The 24,890-nt window shown below is 35.5% G+C and overlaps 1 protein-coding gene across 6 annotated transcripts in view; it reads left to right on the forward strand.

Annotated features, from left to right (window-relative positions):
* HLTF (helicase like transcription factor) overlaps positions 1-24,890 on the forward strand; it is a 57,115-nt gene that overhangs the window by 18,970 nt on the left and 13,255 nt on the right. For 4 of the 6 annotated variants that reach the window (XM_030929028.1, XM_030929033.1, XM_010375062.2 and 1 more), the window contains exons 8-18: positions 1,712-1,807; positions 4,632-4,707; positions 5,996-6,086; positions 8,673-8,752; positions 8,842-8,886; positions 10,016-10,105; positions 14,365-14,462; positions 19,150-19,293; positions 20,564-20,702; positions 21,379-21,514; positions 23,311-23,490. In XM_030929028.1, the coding sequence (XP_030784888.1) occupies positions 1,712-1,807; positions 4,632-4,707; positions 5,996-6,086; positions 8,673-8,752; positions 8,842-8,886; positions 10,016-10,105; positions 14,365-14,462; positions 19,150-19,293; positions 20,564-20,702; positions 21,379-21,514; positions 23,311-23,490 (1,175 nt within the window). The remainder of the gene's footprint in view (positions 1-1,711; positions 1,808-4,631; positions 4,708-5,995; positions 6,087-8,672; positions 8,753-8,841; positions 8,887-10,015; positions 10,106-14,364; positions 14,463-19,149; positions 19,294-20,563; positions 20,703-21,378; positions 21,515-23,310; positions 23,491-24,890) is intronic. The other 2 variants (XM_030929036.1, XM_010375064.2) reach the window with 1 other exon arrangement.

A 24,890-nucleotide genomic window follows, 5' to 3' on the forward strand; every position in this document is an offset into this window, starting at 1 on the left:
TAATTTTTATAACACCAAGCATTGCTTTTTTAGAAAATGTTGGTTCATTGAGTTGGGCAGACCTGCCAAATGTTGATGTATTTCGTATGCAATATCCAAAACTTACATTCATTAATGTTACCACTGATGTTATTAGAAAATCATTTACATTTTGAGAAGGCACTATGTTCATAGTGTCACAACTTTTCTAACATTCTAATTTTCTATTGAAAACTCACATTTTATCATTTACAAATAATCTCAGTTGTTTCCTTTGTAGATGACAGTCTCACTTTGTTCATTTTTAAGAAAATATCTTTAGACCGTCGTGATTGATAGTTGTCATTCAAGTAAAAATGGTGTTGCATGAAAAAAGTGATTAGTTGAGCTTATAACTCCCATCTTGAGTTATGTTTCTCTAGCTAACCCTCATAGTTTGATACGCAACAGAAGTAGTTCATATGTAATTTCCATTTCACTACACAGAATATTAAAAAGATTTGTACTTAAGTTATGAGATTTAATAAAATTAATGTGTACTGCTTCATCAAGAACATTCTTCTTCTTCTTTTTTTTTTTTTTTTTTTTTTTTGTTGAGATGGCGTTTCACTCTTGTTGCCCAGGCTGGAGTGCAATGGTTCAATCTTGGCTCACTGCACCCTGCGCCTCCCAGGTTCAAGTGATTCTCCTGCCTCCCAAGTAGCTGAGATTACAGGCATGCGCCACCACACCTGGCTGATTTTTTGTATTTAGTAGAGACGGAGTTTCACCATGTTGGTCAGTCTAGTCTTGAACTTCTGACCTCAGGTGATCCACCCGCCTCAGCCTCCCAAAGTCCTGGGATTATAGGCCTTAGCCACTGCACCCAGCCAAGAACTTTCTTAAGGAAAACTTTTTTTAAAAACTATGTGGCAGTTAAGAATGTGATGACTAGTACTAATATACCCCTTACTACCAACTGCTTTGTTTTATGCTGAGACACTTTTTTCACCATTGGTATTTGGGCTTTTTGTAGGATTAGTGCAGATGTTGACAGAGTAAGGTCTGTCCTAGTAGCATTATGAAAACAGTTTTGACTTCACATTTTCATGAAGGGCTCCTGGGAAACCCTCCCCATCCCCAGTGGCCTGTGGACCACACTTTTAAAACTGCTGTTATTTACAGTGCTTTAAAATTGCCAGAGATTTACTTCTGTATTGCTAACTATGAATTAAGCTGCAGTAAACATTGAAAAATTACATGCTTCCACTTAAGAAAAATGCATAAGAAATATGTTTTTTATGCTTTATGGAGAAGTTATGACTTTTAAGCTTGGTATTATCTTTAAGTCAAATTTTAATAAAATGATTATATGCATACTGGAATTACTAATCACTTTAGGTCCGAACTTCACGGCAAATAAATAGTTATAAATAGCTGCGTGATAAAAATCAATAGTTCAGGGTTAAATGTAGAATTGTAGAATAGCAGTCATTCAATAAAATGACATTTCTCAGAGATACTTTGTAGTGTTTTATAGTGTAAATAATTTAATAATTCCCTACTAATGCAGTGGAGGAAAGCATTTTCTAACTAAATGAAATACTCATTTTTCATTGACATGTATATACAGTACACTTTTGTGGCCTTGAATGATATTTGATATTTGATTACTTGGTTTTAAAATGGGAATGTTTTTCTGGTGAACTGGATTTCAGAATCTGACCATTTTTCTTTTTAAAACATTTTTAAGGGTAAAACTCTTACAGCCATTGCAGTAATCCTCACCAACTTCCATGATGGCAGACCTCTTCCTATTGAAAGAATTAAAAAGAATCTACTGAAGAAGGTAAAGTAGTAGTAAGTGCACTTTATGTGAAACCTCCAGTTTATTGTGAAATCTTTAAATTTCATCATTTAAAAAAACTATCAAGAAATTGTGTTTTCAGAAATGTGAAGAATGGTCTCTCTGTCTCTCATGTGTTGCTGATAAGAATGAAAGTTCGTGCCACCTTCTTTTTATGTTTTCAGACAAGGTGTGGCTCTGTTGCCCAGGCTGGAGTGCAGTGTTGCAATCTCGACTCACTATAACCTCTGCCTCCCGGTCTCAAGTCATGGGATTTCGCCATGTTGTCCAGGCTGGTCTCGAACTCATGAGTTCAAGCGATCTATCTGCCTCAGCCTCCCGAAGTGCTGGGGTTATAGGTGTGAGCCACCAGCAGGTATCACATGCTTGAGAGCAATTAATAATTTGTATCAAGAGACTTAAAATTGTTTATAATCTTTGAACAATTTTGCCAGTCAATAATGCCATTTCTAAGAAACTATCTGAAAGGAGTTACCAGAAATTCATTTTTTCCAAAGAAAGTACAAGTTTTTTCTTTTTCCTCAACATTGTTTTAAAGGCTGGGCATGGTGACTGGCGCCTGTAGTTCCACCTACCTGGGAGGCTGAAGCAGGAGTATTGCTGGAGCCCAGGAGTTTGAGCCTATGGTCAGCTATGATTGCACAATTGCACTCCAGCCTCAGTGACATTGTGAGACCCTGTCTCTAAAACAAATAAAAATAAGATAAAGGTGGACAATTTGAAACATCGTTTGACAAGGGAACAGTTAAACGATATAGCCATAAAACTTACATTAATAAAACTTAATGCAACCATTAAGTATCATTTTTTATGAATAATCACTTTCATGATTCTTTTAGTTAAAAAATGACAGGTACAAATCTTTGTGTGAAGTTTGGTTCTTCACTTTGTAAATAATATATTCATGTGTGTTTTAAGTCCGTTCACATACACTATCTGTACCAAAATGTTAATAATAACTTAAACATCCTAGTAATGAGAATAAGGGTGACTTTTCTTGAAACTGTGTGTGTGTGTGTGTGTGTGTATGTGTGTGTGTATATACGTATATAATATAAACATACATTTATATTTGGTCTCTAATAATTAAAAATTAGTTTAGTGAGAAAAATAAATGTTATTAGAGAGGAACAGTTACTTCTTTTCTTACCTGAAAATTCAAATAACTTAAATAGAAGGAAATAGCAAAAAGATGTATGCAATATACTTCTTTTCTGAACTCTTCTGAATTGCCATTCTTCCCTGTTTTTAGTTTTCAGTGAAGGCAGTACATCAGTTTCCTGTCAGTGCTATTAAGATTTTATTTTATTAATGTCTGCACTTAGTTATATTTCCTACTTTCTACTTTTATTGAGAGTTAAACCTGTTGAAGTCTCAGATTCAGTTCCTCACCCTGAGCAACCTAATGTATTATGTCTTGTTCTTCCTACATTTGGTTATTGAAACTGAAGTTTTAGGTTACCAGATTTGATAGAAGCACATAAGACTGCTTACGGCTTTAGTCTCAAGTATTAATTGAGAAATTATCAATAGACAATAAGGATTTCTCTTATTTTTCCCCAAGATCAGTTACATATTTAAGGTGTGTTTTATAGTAGGAAGGTTTTTAGGATATTTGGGTTGCTACATTAATTGAAATGGCAACTGAAGATGTGATTTCCAGCCAGGGATTTACTAAAAAAAAAAAAAATCACTCTTTCAAGTGTGTTTAGATATTCCAAACATAAGTATACTGAAATATTGATTTAAATTCCTCTAGATTGTAACATACTATTATTTCATCCAGCTTGGACTTGACAAAAAGTTTATCTTTGAACTTTATAGAGAAAAAGTTTGCTGAGCAAAATATTTTGATATAAAGAATAATCCAAAACTGGGCACAGTGACTCATGCCTGTAATCCCAGCACTTTGGAAGGCCGAGGCGGGCAGATCACCTGAGGTTAGGAGTTCCAGACCAGTCTGACCAACATGGTGAAACCTTGTCTCTATTGAAAATACAAAATTAGCTGGGTGTGGTGGCGCATGCCTGTAATCATAGTTACTCGGGAGGCTGAGGCAGGAGAATCACTTGAACCTGGGAGGTGGAGTTTGCAGTGAGCCAAGATTGTGCCATTGCACTCCAGCCTGGGCAACAAGAATGAAATTCTGTCTCAGAAAAAAAAAAAAAAAAGGAAGAAAATGAATGCAAAGGACATCCTTTATGTTTGAATAAAAGTGTAGTTTTTTTTTTTTCCCATACTGTTTAATATAAATGGTTATAGTAATTATTGAAGACTGGAAGGACGTTTTATGAAAAACATTTTTACCATCTCTTTCTCGGAGCTAATGCTTAGACGTTAACTATCTAAAGTAACTCTTCTAGTTACGTATCTCTAAAAATACTGTATTTTGGATTTTTAATTTATTTTATTTTTTGAGACGGAGTGCAGTGGCGCAATATGAACATGGAACATTGATTTGAAAAGTTTGAAGTCTGAGAATTCTTAATTATAAAGTAAATCCCAGTTCTTGAATTTCTCATTAATGTGTCATTTATAATTGAGATTTGCTTTCGGTATTCCTTTTGAAAAGGTAAAGACCAAGTAGTTTTTTTTTTTTTTTTTTTTGAGATACCTGTGAAAAAATTTTAAATCAATTTGTATATTTTCCTCTTCACTTATTCACCCTCTCCTTCAGTTGCTCCAGAATTGGGTTGCAATTTAAGTTGTTTTTATTATGCAAAGTAAAGCAATATAAAACAGGATGCATTTAAAGTTATTTAAAACTGATAGCAGTACTGTTTAAGAAATATGCCTATTTACCCAGGAATGTAATGTTAACGATGACGCTATGAAACTTGGAGGAAACACTACCAGTGAAAAGGCAGATGGACTAAGCAAAGGTAAATTTTAATTTTGAAATGACCCAATATTTGATCTGGTAAACTTTAATTTGAATATGACCCAATATTTGATTTGTGTTTTTTCAGCCTAATATTGTAATTCTAGTTTTGGCTTTGTACTGTACAAAAATTTAGGATCTCTTTTTTAAAAGGTCTTTCCTGAGTACTGGTAGGAAAGGTTTCATCAAGGAGATGATTGAATTGGGTAGTATACCATTTAGAGAACTGTGGAAGAGCATTTTGGGTTGTGAAAAAAAATCTCATGAAAGGATACTTTAAAAAGAGCATGTTTTCTTTTGGGACCTCAGTGAATTTTATTGTATTTAAAATGTAATACGCATGGATAACAGCAGATAATGCTGGAAAGCTAGCTTTAGAGCCAAATTCTGAAGTCATAGGAGAAATGGAAAGAGATCTGGATTTTACAGTTAAATGACCTTCATTAAGTTAATTTCTAAAGATAGATTAGAGCAGACCAAAAATACTTTAAGAGTAGTAAGTGAAAAATTGTAAATAACAGTTGTGTGCTATTAAGTTTGGAATAGGAAAGAAATAGGTGGCTGAGTTAGGGTAAGATGAGGTTTTTTTTGTTTTGTTTTTGATTTTGTTCTGTGGTTTTAAGAAAGGAATCCATGAGATTTTGGATTTAGTAGAGAGACTAGTAGGTTGTGGGAGGAAATAGAATCAGGAGAATAGGTAGATGAGTTAGCAGTAGAAGGAAAGAAGTAAGGTTGAGGGAAAGTATAGATAAATGAGTGGATTAAAAGATAGAAAAATTGAGATTTTTATGGAAGATACCATCTCATTTTCTTTGTAAAGTGAAATAGGTCATCTTGGAATAAAAGGAGTTAGAATCTAGGCAAAGGGGTCAATGTAGTATGGATCATGCTGATGAATGGGTAGGGGAGCTGAACAGTGTTTAGTAAGAAGAGTTACCAAGTGACACAAGGTGACAGCTGAGATTTGAACATGTAAATTTATAACAGCACCTATTTGTGGTTCCAGTAGCTCTTAGCTGCCTTGGTACAGCAAAACATTCAGCTAATGTGGGGATTGGCTGGATGAGTACAAAGAAAAGACTGGGTCATAAAAATTTGAAGGTACTTTCTAATTAGAAATGAGGAAATACTAGATTAGGAAAAAAGTAGAGAAAATAGAGTAATGAAAGGAATGAAGATGTTAAGAAAACTGAAAATCAGTAATTAGAAAACCAAGGTTTTAAGAGGGATAGTACTAGTTTCTAAGACACCTTACTAATACTTTATATTTGCATTTTTCTTTGAAATAGAAACATCTAGATGTGAACAACCCAGTATTTCAGATGTCAAGGAGAAGAATAAGTGTCGCATGTCAGAATTGTCTAGCTCCCGCCCCAAAAGGTAAACTATTATGGTTTGATTATGTCATATGTTTATTTAGACTCTGTTTTCTTATGTGTAAGAGAGATAGAGGCTGGGCGCAATGGCTCACACCTATAATCCCAGCACTTTGGGAGGCTGAGGCAGGCGGATCACAAGGTCAGGAAATCGAGACCATCCTGGCTAACATGGTGAAACCCCGTCTCTACTAAAAGTAGAAAAAAATTAGCCAGGCCTGGTGGTGGGTGCCTGTAGTCCCAACTATTCAGGAGGCTTAGGCAGGAGAATGGCATGAACCCGGGAGGCAGAGCTTGCAGTGAGCCAAGATTGCGCCACTGCACTCCAGCCTGGGTGACAGAGCGAGACTCCATCTCAAAAAAAAGAAAAAGAGAGAGATAAAGATGACCATGACCATTATATTTGTTAAGTAGTTCTTTCAAATACATTCTTTTATTTGAAACTGCCAAGATCACGATGACTTAGGCAGATAGGGTATTCTCATTTTACAGATGAAGAAAAATGATACTGAACTATAAAAGAAATGAATTGGTAAATTTTAATAATCACTCATCTTTCTACTACTTTTTTTCTACTTTATCAAGGAACTAAGATCTAGATCTTGGGATTTTTGCTTTTTTTGAGATTTTAGAAGTTTTCTTTGTGGATTTAAGGGGATGAAAACTGAAGAATATTTTATTAGATAGCTTGACAAAAGCATTCTGGATCATTTCAGTTCTTCACATGTAGTAGAAATAAGACATGATAAAGTTATTTATGAACAGTGTTGTATTAACATAGACTAGAGGGCGAATTTAAAAAAAGATGTAATTCCCCTCTGATCTTGTCTTGAATCTGTTAACTTTACAAACTTCGTTTATCCTCTGAAGTAGGTCTAAAAACTGGGCTTTTGTTGTGTTATATTGTCTACCATCAGTATCTACACAAGTCATTGCAAATGTGTCTCTGCTAGCTATTTCATCAACAAAGGTTTTGAAACTGTGGCTGTGTTAATTGTTCTGTCATTAATAGCCATCTGAAATAAGCACAAAGCCAGTACTCATCAGTGTTATCTAAATCTAATTCCTTCAGATTTAGATAAATGACAAATGTTACAACTTTGAACTTAACCATAAACCTGGGTAACACAGCACTGTTAATTGGACTGGATCAGATTAAAGGACATAGAAATAATAATGGTGAGGACATGAGAAAAACTAACAACGACTGACACATGTGTTATAGCTAATACAGATATGCTTATTGTATAACAGACTTTTGCATGTAGTAACATTAGGGGCTTTTTGCATGTAGTAACATTTTATTCTATGAGGATTATATTTTTATTTCTATCTTATGAGGAAACAGACATTGAAGAATATTAGGTGATTTACTTAAAATCACATAACAAATTACTGGTGGAATGAGGATTTGAAGCTAGGCAGTCTGACTTCAGAATTTATTGCTCTTAGGCACTTAATCACTGTTAAACTTTCTACACAAAATTTATGAAATTTTCTATTGTGAAAGAATTACATTTTTGCCTTTTGGTTGCTTATTTCATTGTATTAGAAGTATTTTCTTTGAGAGCCAGTTTTTTTTTTTTTCTTTTCTTTTCTTTTTTTTTTTTTTTTTTTGAGACGGAGTTTCGCTCTTGTCGCCCAGGCTGGAGTGCAATGGAACGATCTCGGCTCACTGCAACCTCTGCCTCCTGGGTGCAAGCAATTCTCCTGCCTCAGCTTCCTAAGCAGCTAGAACTACAGGCATGCACCACCACACCTGGCTAGTTTTTGTATTTTTAGTAGAAACGGGGTTTCACCATGTTAGCCAGGCTGGTCTCAAACTCTTGACCTCAGGTGATTCGCCCATCTCTGCCTCCCAAGATGCTGGGAGTACAGACATGAGCCACTGTGCCTGACCAAGAGCCAATTCTTTTTTGTTGTAGTTTTACATACTTTAGTTGAACTACTAAATATTGAACCTTGTATTGAAATTATTAATTTTTTAGAATGACTTAATTTTTAAAATTTATTTTATTTTATTTTATTTTACTTTTTTGAGACGGAGTCTCACTCTGTTGGCCCGGCTGGTGTGCAGTGGCGCGATCTTCACTCACTGCAAGCTCTGCCTCCCGGGTTCACACCATTCTCCTGCCTCAGCCTCCCGAGTAGCTGGGACTACAGGCGCCCGCCACCATTTCCGGCTATCAAATTTATTTTAATAATAGTGAAATTTGCTGGGTGTGGTGGCACGCACCTGTAGTCCTAGGTACTCCCGAGGCTAAGGCGGGATGATCACTTGAGCCCAGAAGTATGAGGTTGCAATGACTTCTGACTGTGTCACTGTACTCCATCCTGGGCAAAAGAGTGAGACCCTGTCTCAAAAAACAGTAACAGTGGTACTTCATTTTGTATAGTAAATGCATCTATCTGGTTATGAAAGCAGAATGTTTTTAGCAGATTTGACTTTCATTTGTCAAAATCTTTAAAAAATTTTTCAGAAAATAAACGAGTAGTGCAAAAGTTTTTTGTTGCATTTGTTAAACATGTTTGTATATCTTATTTTGATTTGGATTGGTCCAAAAATTTCTTTGTGTATACTTAATTTTAGAAGAAAAACTGCTGTCCAGTACATAGAAAGCAGTGATTCAGAGGAAATTGAAACAAGTGAATTGCCACAGAAAATGAAAGGTAACATGTAATAGATTTGATTTGATAATGTGTCCTATTCTAATGTCCTATTTTGCACATTTTAATGTTTATTTTTGTTTTATTTTTAGGCAAACTGAAAAATGTACAGTCCGAAACTAAAGGCAGGGCGAAAGGTATGTGTATACTATATACCTATAATCTAGACTTCAAGATTATTAAAGTACAACTCCATTGATTTGTATCTCGCTAGGTTGGAATGTTTTAATAATGGCTCTTAAACTTGGCTGATGTTTACATTTGAACTCTCCGTGGAGCTTACCATGGGTGTTAAATTAATTTTGTAAAGGAGGAAAAGTGAATGAATAGTTGCAAATTAAAATCTACAGTATAATAATATTTAAACTATCCTTAAAACAATTTTCTACTACCTATAAAATGACTTCAGTAAAACCTATGTGTGTAGTATGAATAGTAATTACAAAATTAGGCTGAGAATGTCTTCCTGGCAATACTATTATTGTTAGTTTACATTATTATACAGATGTGAAAATAATATTTTTTCTTTTTCTTTAAAATATGCTCTATTTTCCTGTAATTCAGATCATACTATATTTCTGTTGAGAAATTGTATTGCAGTTTGGAAAATAACTGATCATCTTGACTGATCTGAAAATTTGGCAGCCTTATCATTAGGAATCAAACTATTTGTTTCCTTGAAAAATTCTTCTTCTACCTGAGAACTGAATCACTTTGCATATGACTGCTCCTACTTTTTTTTTTTTTTTTTTTTGAGGCGGTGTCTCGCTCTGTTGCCCAGGCTGGAGTACAGTGGCCCAATCTTGGCTCACTGGGAGCTCGGCCTCCTGGGTTCACACCATTCTCCTGCCTCAGCCTTCCGAGTAGTTGGTCCTACAGGCGCCCACTACTACGTCCGGCTAATATTTTTGTATTTTTATTAGAGACGGGGTTTCACCGTGTTAGCCAGGATCTCGTGATCCACCTGCCTCGGCCTCCCAAAGTGCTGGGATTACAGGCATGAGCCGCCGCGCCCGGCCAACTGCTCCTACTTTCATTTCTCCTCAAGTCTTACCATGAATGACTACATCGTTTCTCTCAGTTGAAAAGATATGCTTAATGTCGGAGGTGGTAATTTTGGTTACCAAATATTTTAGCTTAATAATATAAGCTCTTAAAATAAGAGTGTGAAAAAGGTATTCTATTTCCTACCCTTAGAAAGTACCTGTACTCTCTAGCACAGGAGATAATTTGAAAAAATTTTAAGATTCTTTGTTGTTTTATCAGCAGGATCTTCTAAGGTTATAGAAGATGTGGCATTTGCATGTGCATTAACTTCATCTGTTCCTACAACAAAAAAGAAAATGTTGAAAAAGGGTCAGTAAATATCCTGGTTTTCTAGTTTTTTGTTTTCTGTTTTTGAATGAAAAAACTTAAAATTTTAAGTTATTAAGCCATATTACAAGAAGTTTAGAAAATAGAGACTTTTTTTTTTTTTTTTTTTGAGACGGAGTCTCGCTCTGTCACCCAGGCTGGAGTACAGTGGCGCGATCTCGGCTCACTGCAAGCTCCGCCTTACGGGTTCACGCCATTCTCCTGCCTCACCCTCCCGAGTAGCTGGGACTACAGGCGCCCGCCACCTTGCCCGGCTATTTTTTTGTATTTTTTAGTAGAGACGGGGTTTCACCGTGTTAGCCAGGATGGTCTCGATCTCCTGACCTCGTGATCCCTCCGTCTCGGCCTCCCAAAGTGCTGGGATTACAGGCTTGAGCCACCGCACCCGGCCGAGACTATTTTTTAAAGTATATATCCCATTAAAAAAACAAAACTACATCATAATTTGTTTCCCTTTTGGTGCATTTTCCTATTGTATTTGTTTTAGTTAGGGCCAAAATGTGATGGGGGGCCCTTACTCCTGAATAGCAGAGATATTTCTTCTAGTGAAGGCACAAAGCAATTTGTGGCTGCTTTAAAGCTTAATTTAATTTGGATTAAGTTAAAGGTTTAATTTTTGGTATTAGAATTTGCTTTTCATTTTAAAATGTTAGTGATCTTTGTTATGATTTTATATTTTGTAATTCATAGGAAAACAACACTGCTTAAGAGACTAAATATTTGAGATGGGAAGATATTTAACTAAGGTTGAGGAGATTTGGTACAAATTATATCTCTGTCCCTTGGTCTCCATTTATTTTACATGTTGGGGATATAGCACACTGTTTTCATAGACCATGTAATCTAATGATGAGAGAAACATACAATAAGCAAGTCAACATAATTTTAAATAATGAGAAGTAATGTGAAGAAAATAAAGGAGGATAATGAAGTAAAGATTGACTTGAAGGGGCTTGTTTAAGAAGATGATATTTGAGCTAACAGACTCATGAGAAGGAGCCGACTTTTGGTCCAAGAATCAGATCATTAGAAATAGAAAATATAGGCATGCTGGGTGGAATTTTAGAAATTTAAAGAAATGTGGAAATTTCAATTGAGATAGAATTAAACTACACATTGGAAACTGCTTTCAGTTGCAGATGCATAGCTGTGATACAAGAGAGAAAATTTTAAAAGTCACAGCTGTATGTCATTTTGGTTTTAACCAAACTAAGCATACCTTTGAAAGAGAAGCAGAATAGAAACAAAATTCTATGAATGGAAAAAGAAGCCATAATCCTTATTGTCCTTGTGGTAGATAGTGATCTCTTTAGTAAGGCACAAAAGGTCATAAGGAAAAGATTGATTAAATGCCACTACATTTTAAATTTCCATGCATCAAAACGTGCCATAAGCAAAAGTAAAAAATGATAAAACTGAAGAAGATAATGTGTATTAAGTGTAACTGACAAAGGATTCAATTCTAGACTATGTAAGAACTTCCCAAACGATAGGAAAAAGACCACCCAATAGGAGAATAGTCAAAGGATATACCTGTGGAGTCCATAGAAAGAAAACCCAAATAACCAGCTAACATTGGAAAAGATATGCTGATTAAGAATTATTGGGGAGATACAAATTAAAGGAATAGTAGGGGCAGGCATGGTGGCTCATGCCTGAAATTGCAGCCCTTTGGGAGGCCGAGGCCCATGAGTTCAAGACCAGGGTGGGCAACATGGCAAAATTCCATTTATAAAAATAAATACACAAAATTAGCCAGACACGGTAGCATACGCCTGTAGTTCCAGCTACTCGAGCCTGGGTGGTCGAGGCTGCAGTGAGCCGTAATAGCGCCACTGCATTCCAGCCTGGGTGACAGAGCAAGACCGTGTCTCAAAAACATAAAGGAATAGGGGGATGCTCTTACCCATCATATTTTCAGACATTAAAAAATCTCACAGTGCGAAGTATTGACAAAGTTGCGCAGCAACAGGAATTCATGCATTGTTGATGGGAGTGCCAATTACCAAGGAGAGCAACTGTACAAAAATATAATGAAGCTGAATGTAGACCACCTGTAACTCTGTAGATATAAATAAGGAGACATGAAAAAATGGTTTTCATTGTAGCATTATTTTAATGGAATAAGAAATAATGTACGTGTTGTCCTGTAGGGGAATGCGAAATAAATTGTAATCTGCTTATGCAGTCCAATGCTATGCATTGGTTAAAATGAATACACTAGAGCTACAAATACTAGTAAGTATAAATCCCAAACACAGTTGTTATTTATCTGCAGTTTCACATGCTACAGTTTCAGTTCTGAAATATTATATACAATAAGATATTTTGAGAGACAGAGAGAGACCACATTTGCATAAGTTTTACTACAGTAAAGTCATCCTGCAGTATATGTCGGGTTGGTTCCAGGACCCCCTGTGTATACCAAAATGTGCGCATACTCAAGTCCCACAGTCTGCCCTGCAGGACAGCAGGTATATATCAAAACATAGCCTTCTATATACATGAGTTTTGCAATCAGCAAATACTGTTGTGGTGGTTGTTTTTTTTTTTGAGACAGAGTCTCACTCTGTTGCCCAGGCTGGAGTGCAGTGGCGCTCCTCCACCTCCTGGGTTCAAGCAGTTCTCCTGCCTCAGCCTCCCAAGCAGCTGGGACTACAGGTGCCTACCACCATGCCCAGCTAATTTTGTGTATTTTTAGTAGAGATGGGTTTCACCATGTTAGCCAGGATGGTCTTGATCTCTTGACCTCATGATCCACCCGCCTCGGCCTCCCAAAGTGCTGGAATTACAGGCGTGAGCCACAGCACCCAGCCCATATTGTATTTTTAATCCACGTTTGGTTAACAAAAATTTGCATGTAAGTGCATCACATAGTTCAAACTTACATTGTTTAAGGGTCAACTCTATATTGTTATAATTGTTCTATTTTATTCTTTGTTGTTGTTACTAATCTCTTACTGCACCTACTTTATAAATTAAACTTTATCGTAGGTATATATAGGGAAAAAACATTATATATAGGGTTTGATACTATTTATGGTTTTTAGCATCTATTGAGGGTCTTGGAACATACCTTGCCTGTGGATAAGGAGGGACTACTGTAGACAGCACTGAGAGAAAAAAGCAAGTTGTGAATGATACATAGATACAGTATTAAACTTTGCTCACCTTCCATTTTAATTTTGAAATTAGTGTGGAAATACAATTTTTTGAAAACTCAGAAATTTGCATTTTAAGTTTACTGAAAGATACTCCATTGGTAAGGGATACCAGCTCTAGAATTTTATTTCAAGAATTTGTAAAAACACTTTATTATTACTATTTTTAAACATGCTCCACAGAAAAGTATTAAGAATTTTTGTTGTAAATATATTAGTTCCGATTACTGTGTAACAAATTATCCTAAAACTTAACCATTTAAAATCAGACATTTATTATCTCACATTTTGACAGGGCTAGGAATCGGAGTGGCATAGCTGGATGGTTTAATGGCTTATGGTGCCTCACAAGTTTGCAGTCAAACTCTTCTTCAAGGGCTGCCATCATCTGAACGTTCGACTTAGGGGGGATCCATTTCCAAGTTCACTCACATAGTTGTCAGCAGATCTCATTACTTGCTGGCTAACTGTAGTCTTCGGATCCTCACTACGTGCATCCTTCCATAAGCTGCCTGAGTGGCCTCACGGTGTGGCAGCTGGCTCCACCAGAGTAAAAGATTGGAGGAAGAGAATGAATATGAGAGTGAGCTCACACACCCAATACGGAAGCTTCTTCTTTTATAACCTATCTCAGAAGTGACATACTATCTTCTCTGCTATATTCTGTTGGTCACACAGATCAGTCCTGGTGGCGTGTGGGAGGAGATTACACAAGATTGTGAATATCAGGAAGTAGAGATCATTGGGGGCCATCTTGGTTGGCTACCAAATTAAATATAACACAAATTCAGAAAACTGCATAACACAAATATTCGTCTTAATGAATGACTGTGTCAGAAAATATTAGAGACTTTCTCCTTGTGACCTACTCTATCACCGTCCTTTGGTTCTTCTCATAATCACTATGTGGATTTTTAGTTTTTTAAGTGACAAGGTAAAATTTATTCCCTGTTGAAAGTCCATCTGCTTCATTTTAATTGTTCCTAATTTATCTTTTCATGGAGGCACATTATTGCCATCTCCTTATTGACATATATCAGAAAAACAGCTAAAGGTTCTATCAATGGTTCTTTTTTTTAGGAGCTTGTGCAGTGGAGGGGTCAAAGAAAACTGATGTTGAGGAGAGACCAAGAACAACACTGATCATCTGTCCGCTTTCTGTGTTAAGCAACTGGATTGTAAGTCTTTAAGCCCTTTAAAAATGTAGCATAATTTGTATTTTATCTATAAGGTAAAAAGTATTCTGTTAAAGAGTCATTAATTGGGGAAAATATACTTGGTCATCAGTTCATATCTAAGTTCAAATACTCGTCAGATGAATTGGATTATGTTTGCTGAATTGAAGAAATTTTTCTTTAAAGATACATGGTAGAGAAGGTAAAGGAACATAATCAATTGCTAACTTAAGATTTTGTTTGTATTTCTGCCTTTGCTATTTTTGTCCCCCAAAGTGGGAAAGATGTATAGTTTGACTCCTCTACATTTACAAATTGACTCTTGGAAGTCTCTTTTCTAAGAGCTCTACCAACAGTAACTGACTTTTATAACAATAACAACAGTTAGTCAACTCATATTTATTTGGTTTGTCCTTAACCTCTTTTTAAGGATTTTTCTCATTTAATTCTCATAACTATTATCCTGATTTTCCAGGTGCCCACATTGAAACACAGAGAGGTTAAGTAACTTGCCTAAGGTCATCCAGCTAATAAATGATGGATCTTGGATATAGTTTCCAACATTTTGAATCTAGAGCCTGTCCTTTTAAGATTACCCACCAGAATTTTTTTTTTTTCCAGATTGCTTTTCTGTTCTGAAACATTGACATTGGAATGGAACCTTTTCATTAATTGTTTATTTGCAGCCTGGATATGTTTTCTTCGTAGTTTGAGCTTCAAACTTCTGGTTATAGTGAAATAATGACTCTCTTGGAATCCCTGTGAATATAAGGACCACTCACCACTCTTGCCACTTCCAAGTTATCTGTTTATCTCTCCTCGCCATTCTTCTTAGAGGAGGAAGAGATCGTACTCTTTAAGACCAGTATTTAACCTCTACATTGGATTCTCTCCTTTCCCACATTTGCTTATCCGTTCTTTTTTCCCTTGTTTATTTGGTCTCTTCCCACTGGCTCTTTCCTGATGGATACTCAGGTATTTTTCATTTTAAAATGCATTCTCTTGATATGCATCTTTAAGTTGCTGCTCTTCTGCTTTCCTTCACTGTCATACTCTTGGGGGTTAATTTCTACTTTGTGCTTTTACTTACTAATTCCTTAATTCATTGTAATCTGGCTTCTACCATTAGTTCTCTAAATTGCATTGGAAAAGACTACTTGTGATAGTCTAATTGTCAAATTTAGTGACCTCTTCTTGGCTTTATATAGTCTTTTTTTCCATGACATGAATTATCTTTTTTTATATAAGTTTTTGGTTTATTTATTTTAAAAGAAATAAATCCACCTTGTCCTGATTAGTGTATCATTTTTCCTCTAAGGACCGGAAGAATGAATGTTAATGGTCTGTTGTTATTTTTTTATTCCAACAAAACTGTTCTTTCTTTAATTTGTTGTTTGTTATGGGAGGGATAGTTCATGGGTATTTGAATGGCAGTTTTGGGATAAGGTTTAGAGTATTATTGGAGGTATAAACAATATAACTGCTATTATTTTAGGGCTTGGGGTATAGAGATGTATTTTTAAAATGAGCAATCAGTATTTAATTATAATTTTATATTTAGAAAAGTTCAGGTAATGTAAAGTTCAGAAAGGAAACTGTGGCAAAATCTTGCCAGGTGAGATCATGCACACTGAATTTAAAGGAATGAAGGGTGGTTTGGCATATAGGGATTCATGGTTGTGTTAGTCCATTCTTGCATTGCTATAAAGAAATAACAGGCTGGATAATTTAAGAGGTTTAACTGGCTCATGATACTGCAGGCTTTACAGGAAGTATGGTGCTGGCATCTGCTTCTGGTGAGGCCTCAGGAAGCTTACACAACCTCAGGAAGCTTACACTCTTGGCAGAAGGTGATGGGGATCCAGCATCACATTGCCAGAGTGGGAGCAAGAGAGAGTGGAGAGGTGCTACAAACTTAGAAACAACCAGATCGCGCGTGAACTTAGAGTGAGAACTCACTCATCGCCAAGGGGTTAACACTAAGCCACTCAGGAGGGATCCGCCCCTATGATCCATACACCTCCCACCTCCAGGCCCCACCTCCAGCACTGTAGATTACATTTCAACATGAGATTTGGAGGGGACGAATATCCAAATGATCTCAGTGATCAGTAATTAAAATTTCACAGTCTCAACAAGATACTCTCTTCCTGGCTCTCAAGTAAAGGATCTAGCATTCTGCAGAGCAGGCTAGAACTGACTTATATTCCCTTTTTTGTCTTCAAATAATCCAGGTAAAGGAGTAGAAGCTGGGTACCAATCCTATTTCAACCACATATTTGTTCTAGGTATTTAGGCAAGTAATCTCATGAAATAACACCTATTTCATTTTCTGTTGAGAGGATGATATATACATACATCGATAGAAGAGTCTAACACTGTCTAGAAATGGAGTAACTGTAGTTCTCTCCCTTCATTCTCCAGAAAAGCTGATTTTCTTCTATTCCAAGTGTAATCCCTTTATAAACATGCACTGTCCCATTTCAAGGCCATCCACTGATTCAGTTTTCTCATATTGGATTCTTTGTTATGCTGGATTCTAATCTCCTTTTCTTCTTTACCAAATTTATTTAAGAAATTCTTCGCGTTTTCAGCTTTACTTTTTCATGTTTTATCCTCTCTGCATTTTTGCCTTTATTATTTCATGTTTAATACTTTCTTCAGTCCTTGGTAGTCTGGTTTTTGCTTCCACTCCCTACAAAAACTCCCTTTGCAGAGATCTTCAGACTTCAATTTGCCATGTCCAATGAGCTACCCTTTTCCTCTGCCTTGAATATGTTACTCATTTATTACTGTTTTTGTTACGTCTTATTTTGTAAGCTATCTCTAAACCTTCTTGTAAAGAACGGGAATGAAGATAGATGACAAATTAAAAGTTCACCTTGTTTTTTTTTCTTGAAACTTTTATATTCTTTGGATCCCAGGCCTTTAACCTTTATGTTTGTTGTCCTGACTTAACTGTTTCTCTTTGTTCTGGTTCCTATTAAATCTGCCTTTTCTGTATTTCCATATAATATGGAGTTTTTTTAAAAGAGTATTTTAAAAAATGTTGATTAGATCTCCATTTAGTCATCAAGATTCAAAAAGTACCAAAAGTCTGACACATGTGCTTTCCTTTTTTTCTTTGCTGGATTTTTTTGTTTTGTTTTGTTTTGTTTTGTTTTGTTTTGTTTTGTTTTGTTTTGTTCTGTTTTGTTTTGTTCTGTTTTTTGAGACAGAGTCTTGCTCTGTCACCCAGGCCAGAGTGCAATGGCGCATCTCAGCTCACTGCAACCTCCAGCCCCCAGATTCAAGTGATTCTACTGCCTCAGCCTCTTGAGCAGCTGGGATTACAGGCACGTGCCACCACGCCCGGCTAATTTTTGTATTTTTAGTAGAGACAGGGTTTCACCATGTTGATCAGGCTGGTCTTGAACTCCTAACCTCGTTCCCCCCGCCTCGGCCTCCCAAAGTGTTGGCATTACAGGTGTGAGCCACTGCGCCTGGCCTTTTTTAAAGAAAGAATCTTGTTCCATCACCCAGGCTGGAGTGCAGTGGCACAGTCTTCTCCTTACATATTGGTATTCTGTAGACTCTGTCCCTAACGTTTGCTCACTGTACATGCTCTCTTTAGGAAATTTCATTCATTCTTACAGCTGTAAATACTGTCTGCTGTTAAAACTTTAAAATTCATACTATACCTCTCACTTTTACCTACAGGTAATTATTTATGTTTTCCTAGTATACTTCTTCAATCAGGTATTCTATAGTGACCAAAAATGATAAAGGTTTAAAATATTCGTCTTTTTCTTACTTGGATGCCCACTTTTTCCTTTTTTTTTTTTTTTTTAAACTTCCTTATATTTTAATCACACAATTCTAGGTAGTCATTGAAGTATCAGAACATCTTAATCTTATTATTATTATTCATATTTCATATTTAATTAGTCCCCAAGTCCTATCAGTCTTGCCTTAGTTTCTTTATTTCACACCTGTCCTTTCCACCCTATTCCTACTTCTACCGTGCCGGTTTAGGGCTTCATCATCTCTCCCCTCATAGTTTCCGTGCTGTGTCTCCCTGGTATCTTCTCTTTTCAACTTAATCAGGCTGGTTTTTTCTGCTGAAAATCTTCTAGGTCTGGTGTTTTCATGATTAAAAAATAATAATAAGTTTTTAAAACTGATCATGTCCTCAAGAAAGTCAGTGATGATTATTTGTTCTTCGTTTTTAGTTACATCACTGTCATAGTTGATACCTGGCAAGTAGTAGGCCAGTTAATAAATGAATGAAAGAAAGTGGCTACAGTGCTTGAATCTCTGCCCGCATCCTTGAAATGTTGGTGGTGGTTCTTTTACTGTTTAATTTTTATGTTATTAAATCTGCTAACTAATACAGCATTAAAGAGCCTTCTAATTAAAATATTTTTATAAAACTCATTATTGTTTTAAAGAACTTTGGATTTTCCTCCTAAAAATGAATCAGTTGCTGATTGGTAGGGCCAAATCAATTTTAAATAATGCGTTACTATTACTGTGTGTGTGTCATTTTTCTTATTGTTATTATTTTGGTCTAGACTGCAGGAAACTTGATTTCATACAATTTTAGTAGTTGGATTTGTCACACTACTGCCAGGGCAGTTACTTTTTTATACATATATTAAGTCTGACACTAATCTGCTCATTGTTAAAAATATTCCTAATTTTTCTTTAGGACCAGTTTGGACAACATATAAAATCAGATGTACAGTTGAATTTTTATGTTTATTATGGTCCTGATCGTATTAGAGAACCGGCCTTACTTTCAAAACAGGATATTGTTTTGACTACATATAATATTTTAACTCATGACTATGGAGTAAGTATTGCTGATACTTAAGAGATCTTTTAAAGATTGAATGTAAGAAATATGCCACAGGTTTTTAGAGTGTTCCAAAATTCAGGTTTTATACTTTTTTTCTTTTTAAATACTTAATAATATATAGAAAATGAATGGTTTTTTTTTTGCTTGTTTTTTTTTTTTTTTTTTTTTTTTTTTTTTTTTACTTTTTGCATTAAAGGGGGGTTGCATCTTATTTAGATGCTAATTTAGGAATATTTTTCTTTTCTCCTCTCCTCCTCTCCCCCTCCCTCTCAATGAAGTTTTGCTGTTGTTGCCCAGGGTGGAATGCAATGGCACAATCTCAGCTCACTGCAACCTCTGCCTCCTGCTTTCAGGTGATTCTCCTCCCTTAGCCTCCCAAGTAGCTGGGATTACAGGCATGCGCCTTCACACTCAGCTAATTTTTTTTTATTTAGTAGAGATGAGGTTTCACCATATTGGTCAGGCTAGTCTCGAACTCCTGACCTCAGGTGATCCACCCACCTTGGCCTCCCAAAGTGCTGGGATTACAGACGTGTGCCACCACACCCAGACAGGAATATTTTTCATTTAGAACATTTTAAGTTAAGATTTTAAATTTGGATTGTAAGTATATAAAGGAATTTGTAAATGAATTCTATTTTCTTTTTTAATATTCTGGAAAATTATTTCCTATCACAATGATTTGATTAATATCTCAGTTTGAAGGTATGCTTTTTTTGTAGTTACAGTTCATAAGTTTTCCAATTAGTCTAATTGATATTTACCTTTATAATTCCAATTGTTCAAAAGTTAAAATTTTTTGAAAAATACCATGCTATCAAAATTTCAGTCTTCTGGTAAAAATATTACCTTTTATATAAAAGAAAGTAATGTTGTTGAATTCAAGTAATTCTTACAACTGCCATTTTCTATATCATTGCTATGTTTTAATCTGAGGTAGAACAGTTCAGTGTATTGACCAGTGACTCAGCAGAGAGCTAGACTGCTTGGGTTTGAATGCTAGTTCTGCCATTTATTACCTATAGTGCTTTGGGTAACATACTTAGCAGTTTGTGCTTCAGTTTTCTCATCTACTGTAAAATTAGGTGTGCTAATAAGTACTTATTTTATAAACTTGTGAGTATTCAATAATTATTGTGCTTAAAGCAGTACCTAGCACAAAGTAAATCTGATATTAAATAATGATAGCAACTAGTTAGCAAATCATATTAAGTACTATTTTACTTTCCTGTGTTTTTTAATTCATATAAAACATTTATTTCAGACTAAAGGGGATAGTCCATTACATAGCATAAGGTGGCTAAGAGTGATCCTGGATGAAGGACATGCCATACGAAATCCAAATGCTCAGCAGACAAAAGCTGTACTTGACTTAGAATCAGAAAGAAGATGGGTTTTGACAGGTAATCATAGCATTAAACTTATTAAAACCTTAAATCTCTAAAATGTATCGTTATGTGAGTTAGTAAAGTAACTTAGTAAACTTCAAGTGGGTGTAAAGTCTGCCCCAAAATTAATCCTAGAAATAATTTAATCAAATGTTTTGAGTTGTTTTTCATAATTGCCCATGATATAACAACATTTGACTTGCTGATAATTTATGGAACAGTCACTAGACTTATTTTTGAACCTTGGAAATAGAGTAGACACTCTAGTCATCCAGTCATAATCCTGATTTTTGTTTCCCATCCTCAAACCTGTTTGCCATTCACAATACCTTTACTGGAAGGTAAGGAAAAGAATGTAAACTTAAACTAGTTGCTTTTTCCTTCTTGCTAGTGCTGCTGCTTTAAAAACCAAATAAGCAGATGTACTTGATAAGGAGAAAGTATTTTCCACAGTCTTTTTCTTGGCTAGTGTGGCATGTGAGAGCTAAAAATTAGAGCACAACTGTATCTTGAGATGTGTATATATTTAATAAAGGATTATAGTCAGCACTTGTTAGTTTAATTTAATTGATAATGATGGGCCTGGTACAGAGTGCTCATTTTCAATTGTTGTCTTCTCTGATTGGGCCGAATAGATATTCTTATTGGATACTCTGGTTAAAGAGTTACAACAGTTTCCTGTTATTTCTAGGGACTCCAATCCAGAATTCTCTAAAGGACTTGTGGTCTCTTCTTTCCTTTTTAAAACTTAAACCATTTATTGATAGAGAATGGTGGCATAGAACAATACAGCGTCCTGTCACGATGGGAGATGAAGGAGGACTTAGGTAAGTAATTTCAGACAATGATTAATACTAGTTACAAATAACTGTTAGTAGCTTGAACCAGTTGGCACTTTCTTTACTATTTTAACTTGACTCTTAACTTTTCCTTCTAAAAAGTGTTTATGGCTTAATGCCTTTGTCTTTCAGAACCTAGTGATGCTTGTTTGGAAAGACAAAGATTTCTAATAGTCAGTAACTACCCTTCACCTGTTTTGGCTACACTGAAAGGAAAGACATAACTTTGTGTTTTTTGTGTGTTGCTAAGCCCCAAAGCCCCAAAACCACCATTAACAGATTTAGCAGGAAACATTGTATATCCTTTGAGGCTCTAATGTGCATTAAGTTTTCATATCTTATATAGCTTTATTTATTTGTTGTTTTTTTGTTTTGCTTTGTTTTGTTTTGAGATGGAGTCTTGCTCTGTAATCCAGGCTGGAGGGCAGTGGCGCAATCTTGGCTCACTACAACCTCTGCCTCCTGGGTTCAAGTGATTCTCCTGTCTCAGCCTCCCAGGTAGCTGGGATTACAGGTGTGCAACAGCACGCCCCGCTAATTTTTGTATTTTTAGTAGAGACGGGGTTTCGCCATGTTGGCCAGGCTGGTCTCAAACTTCTGACCTCAGGTGATCCTTCTGCCTCAACCTCCCAAAGTGCTGGGATTGCAGGCATGAGCTTCCGCACCTGGCCTTATATAGCTCTATATAGTGAATGATGCGATGTCCCGTGACCTCAGCAAAAGTTGTGTAGGAAAGTTTTATGTGGTTGTTTCTGGTGGAGATGGAGACAGACAAAAGTTGAGAATGTAAATTAAAATTCAGTAATAGCCATTTTGCAAGATGTAGACTAATATGGTTCAACTTTTTGACTAAAGCGCCGGTTTATAGACTGAATATTTGAGATTCGTTAGTGGGACATAAAATCATTATAAAGGTGGTAGCCAGCATTTAAAAAGACAATGAAATAGAGAAGAGATTAGTAAATATCAGAGTGCATGCTACATAGTAGGTATTATTTTGTGAAATATTTGTTTTGTATGTGTTTGTATATTTTTGCTAGATAGAATAAAATGTGTTTCTTACTGTAAGTTATAGTGAAAAAGCTTCAGGAACCACTAACCTAGTTGGCAGTACTATCCACTTGATTCCTCAAAACCAACTATTTAAACTCCAGGAAATTGTATTTATATTTCAATTTTGGGAAAAAACAAGAATTGATACGTCTCTTTTTTTTCCAGTACTGAGAAGGAAATGTAAAGATTGTGGAACCTGTAAAGGATTTTTGTGTGTTCTGAATTACCATATTATCTTTTTATTGTGGAGGCACTCATTATTTTATACAATTACTTATTTATATACTTTTGATTTTCACATTACAGAAGGTAGTATCTTACCCATATTTGTATTCTTACAACATTTAATTCAGTGCCTTGCACTTAATAGATACTTAGAATCTGAGTGTTTACTGTTTGGTGATGGAGTTGACAGGACAGTTGAAAAGTAAAAGAGTTAATGATTGGAACAAAAATGACGAGCAGAGCTTAAGAAAACAAGGACAGGATATAGAAAGATTAAACTATGATAAGTATTGAGGGTAAATTTCCATACATTTATTTTAATAACTTTATTTTTGTAGTATACTTCTGTGATTATCAGATTGGTTAAAACCCCAAATAGGGGATTTTAAAAACACTTCTACAGAAACTGTAAAACAGTAACAAATTAAAATGTTATGTTTTGTTCTTCTTGGATCAATTTATATAGAAATTAAAAGGTACATAATTATTTGTTTTATTCTTATTAGGCGTTTACAGTCCCTAATTAAAAATATTACACTTAGAAGAACAAAGACAAGCAAAATTAAAGGAAAACCTGTTTTGGAGTTACCAGAACGTAAAGTATTTATTCAACACATTACACTTTCAGATGAAGAGAGAAAGATTTATCAGTCTGTGAAAAATGAAGGCAGAGCCACTATTGGAAGGTATGGAGAAAGAAAGCCATGTTAAAAATTAGTTTTTGTTTACTTTGTTTCCCATTCACTGAATGACATTATTTAGATGTGTTAGCAATAGTTTGAAGTATACTGAAAGATAATTTGCTTCTATGAATTACAGTGTTTTTTACAAATTAATAGTTAAGGTGAATGAAATAATAGTATAATTCACCAGGTAAGTAATTTCTTAATAAGAGTTAGGAAACAATTTAAAGCTTACATTAAATGACAAGTTCTCAATTGCTAGCCAGAAGATTTTGCTTGCTTCTGTTTCCAACATCCTATGGAAATCTGGGAATAGGGACTGATGAAACAGGTTTAACAAGAAGATTAAGGATTGGTAGAAGGTATGAAATTCTAGTCTAAGCAAGATCAGGTTTAATGTGAATGCCCATAGGAACAGAATGAATAAGAGACAAGTGAAAGCAGAACAGGACTGTGAAAGGGGAATCTTCAAAACATAAAAACTTCAGTGAGGTAGGTACAAAGCAGGTTTGGTAGGAATTAGAGAGAGTGGGAAAAATTGTTCTAAGCAGGAGATTTCTGAGTTCAAAATCTTCTTTTCATATTCATTTTTTCAACAAAAATTTATTAAGTGCCCACTGTGTGCCAGGCACTTGTACACATTGGGATACAGCAGAATAAAACAGACAAAAATCCCTGCACTCAAGGAATTTATATTTTAATAGGAAGAAACAGATAATTTAAAAACATGATTAAGTTTTAAGGAATAAAGCAACGGAAGGGGATGGAGAATGCCAAAGCTGTTTTAGCAGGGTATTAAGAAAGACCTCACTGAGAAGATGATAAATAGGTAAAGATCTAAAGGAAATTGGGATTAAGGGGTGTTTCAGCCAGAAGGAAGAGCAAGTGTAAATGCTCCCAGTTGGGAGCATGCCTGATGAGCTTGAAGAATAACAAAGAAGCAAGTGTGGCTGAATAGTATGAACAAGAGAGAAAATAGTCATGATATCAGAGATATATTGGAATGGGGATATGTAATGCATATATTGAGGACTTTGGCTGTTACTTTTTATGACAGGAAACCTTAAAGGGTTTTGAGCCAGGAGAGTGACATAATCTGATTTATATTTTTAAAAGATCACTCTGGCTGCTGTGTTCAGATTTAGGTTATTTGAATAGGAATAAGGTCAGAAGTAGGGAGACCAGTGGCAGTCAAAGTAAGAGATGATGGTGGTTTTTACCATAGTAGTAATAAAGGGAGTGAGAAATGATTAGATTCTGTTAAATTGTGAACGTAGAACCAACAGAACTTGCTGGTTGATATGTTAATGGCATGTGAAAGAGAGGAATCAAAGATAACTTCAAGCCTTTTTACCTGAATAACTGAAGGGATGGAATTGCCGTTTACCAAGACAGGTCTATGG

This window comes from Rhinopithecus roxellana, chromosome 1, assembly GCF_007565055.1.
Source record: "Rhinopithecus roxellana isolate Shanxi Qingling chromosome 1, ASM756505v1, whole genome shotgun sequence".
Lineage (NCBI taxonomy): Eukaryota > Metazoa > Chordata > Mammalia > Primates > Cercopithecidae > Rhinopithecus > Rhinopithecus roxellana.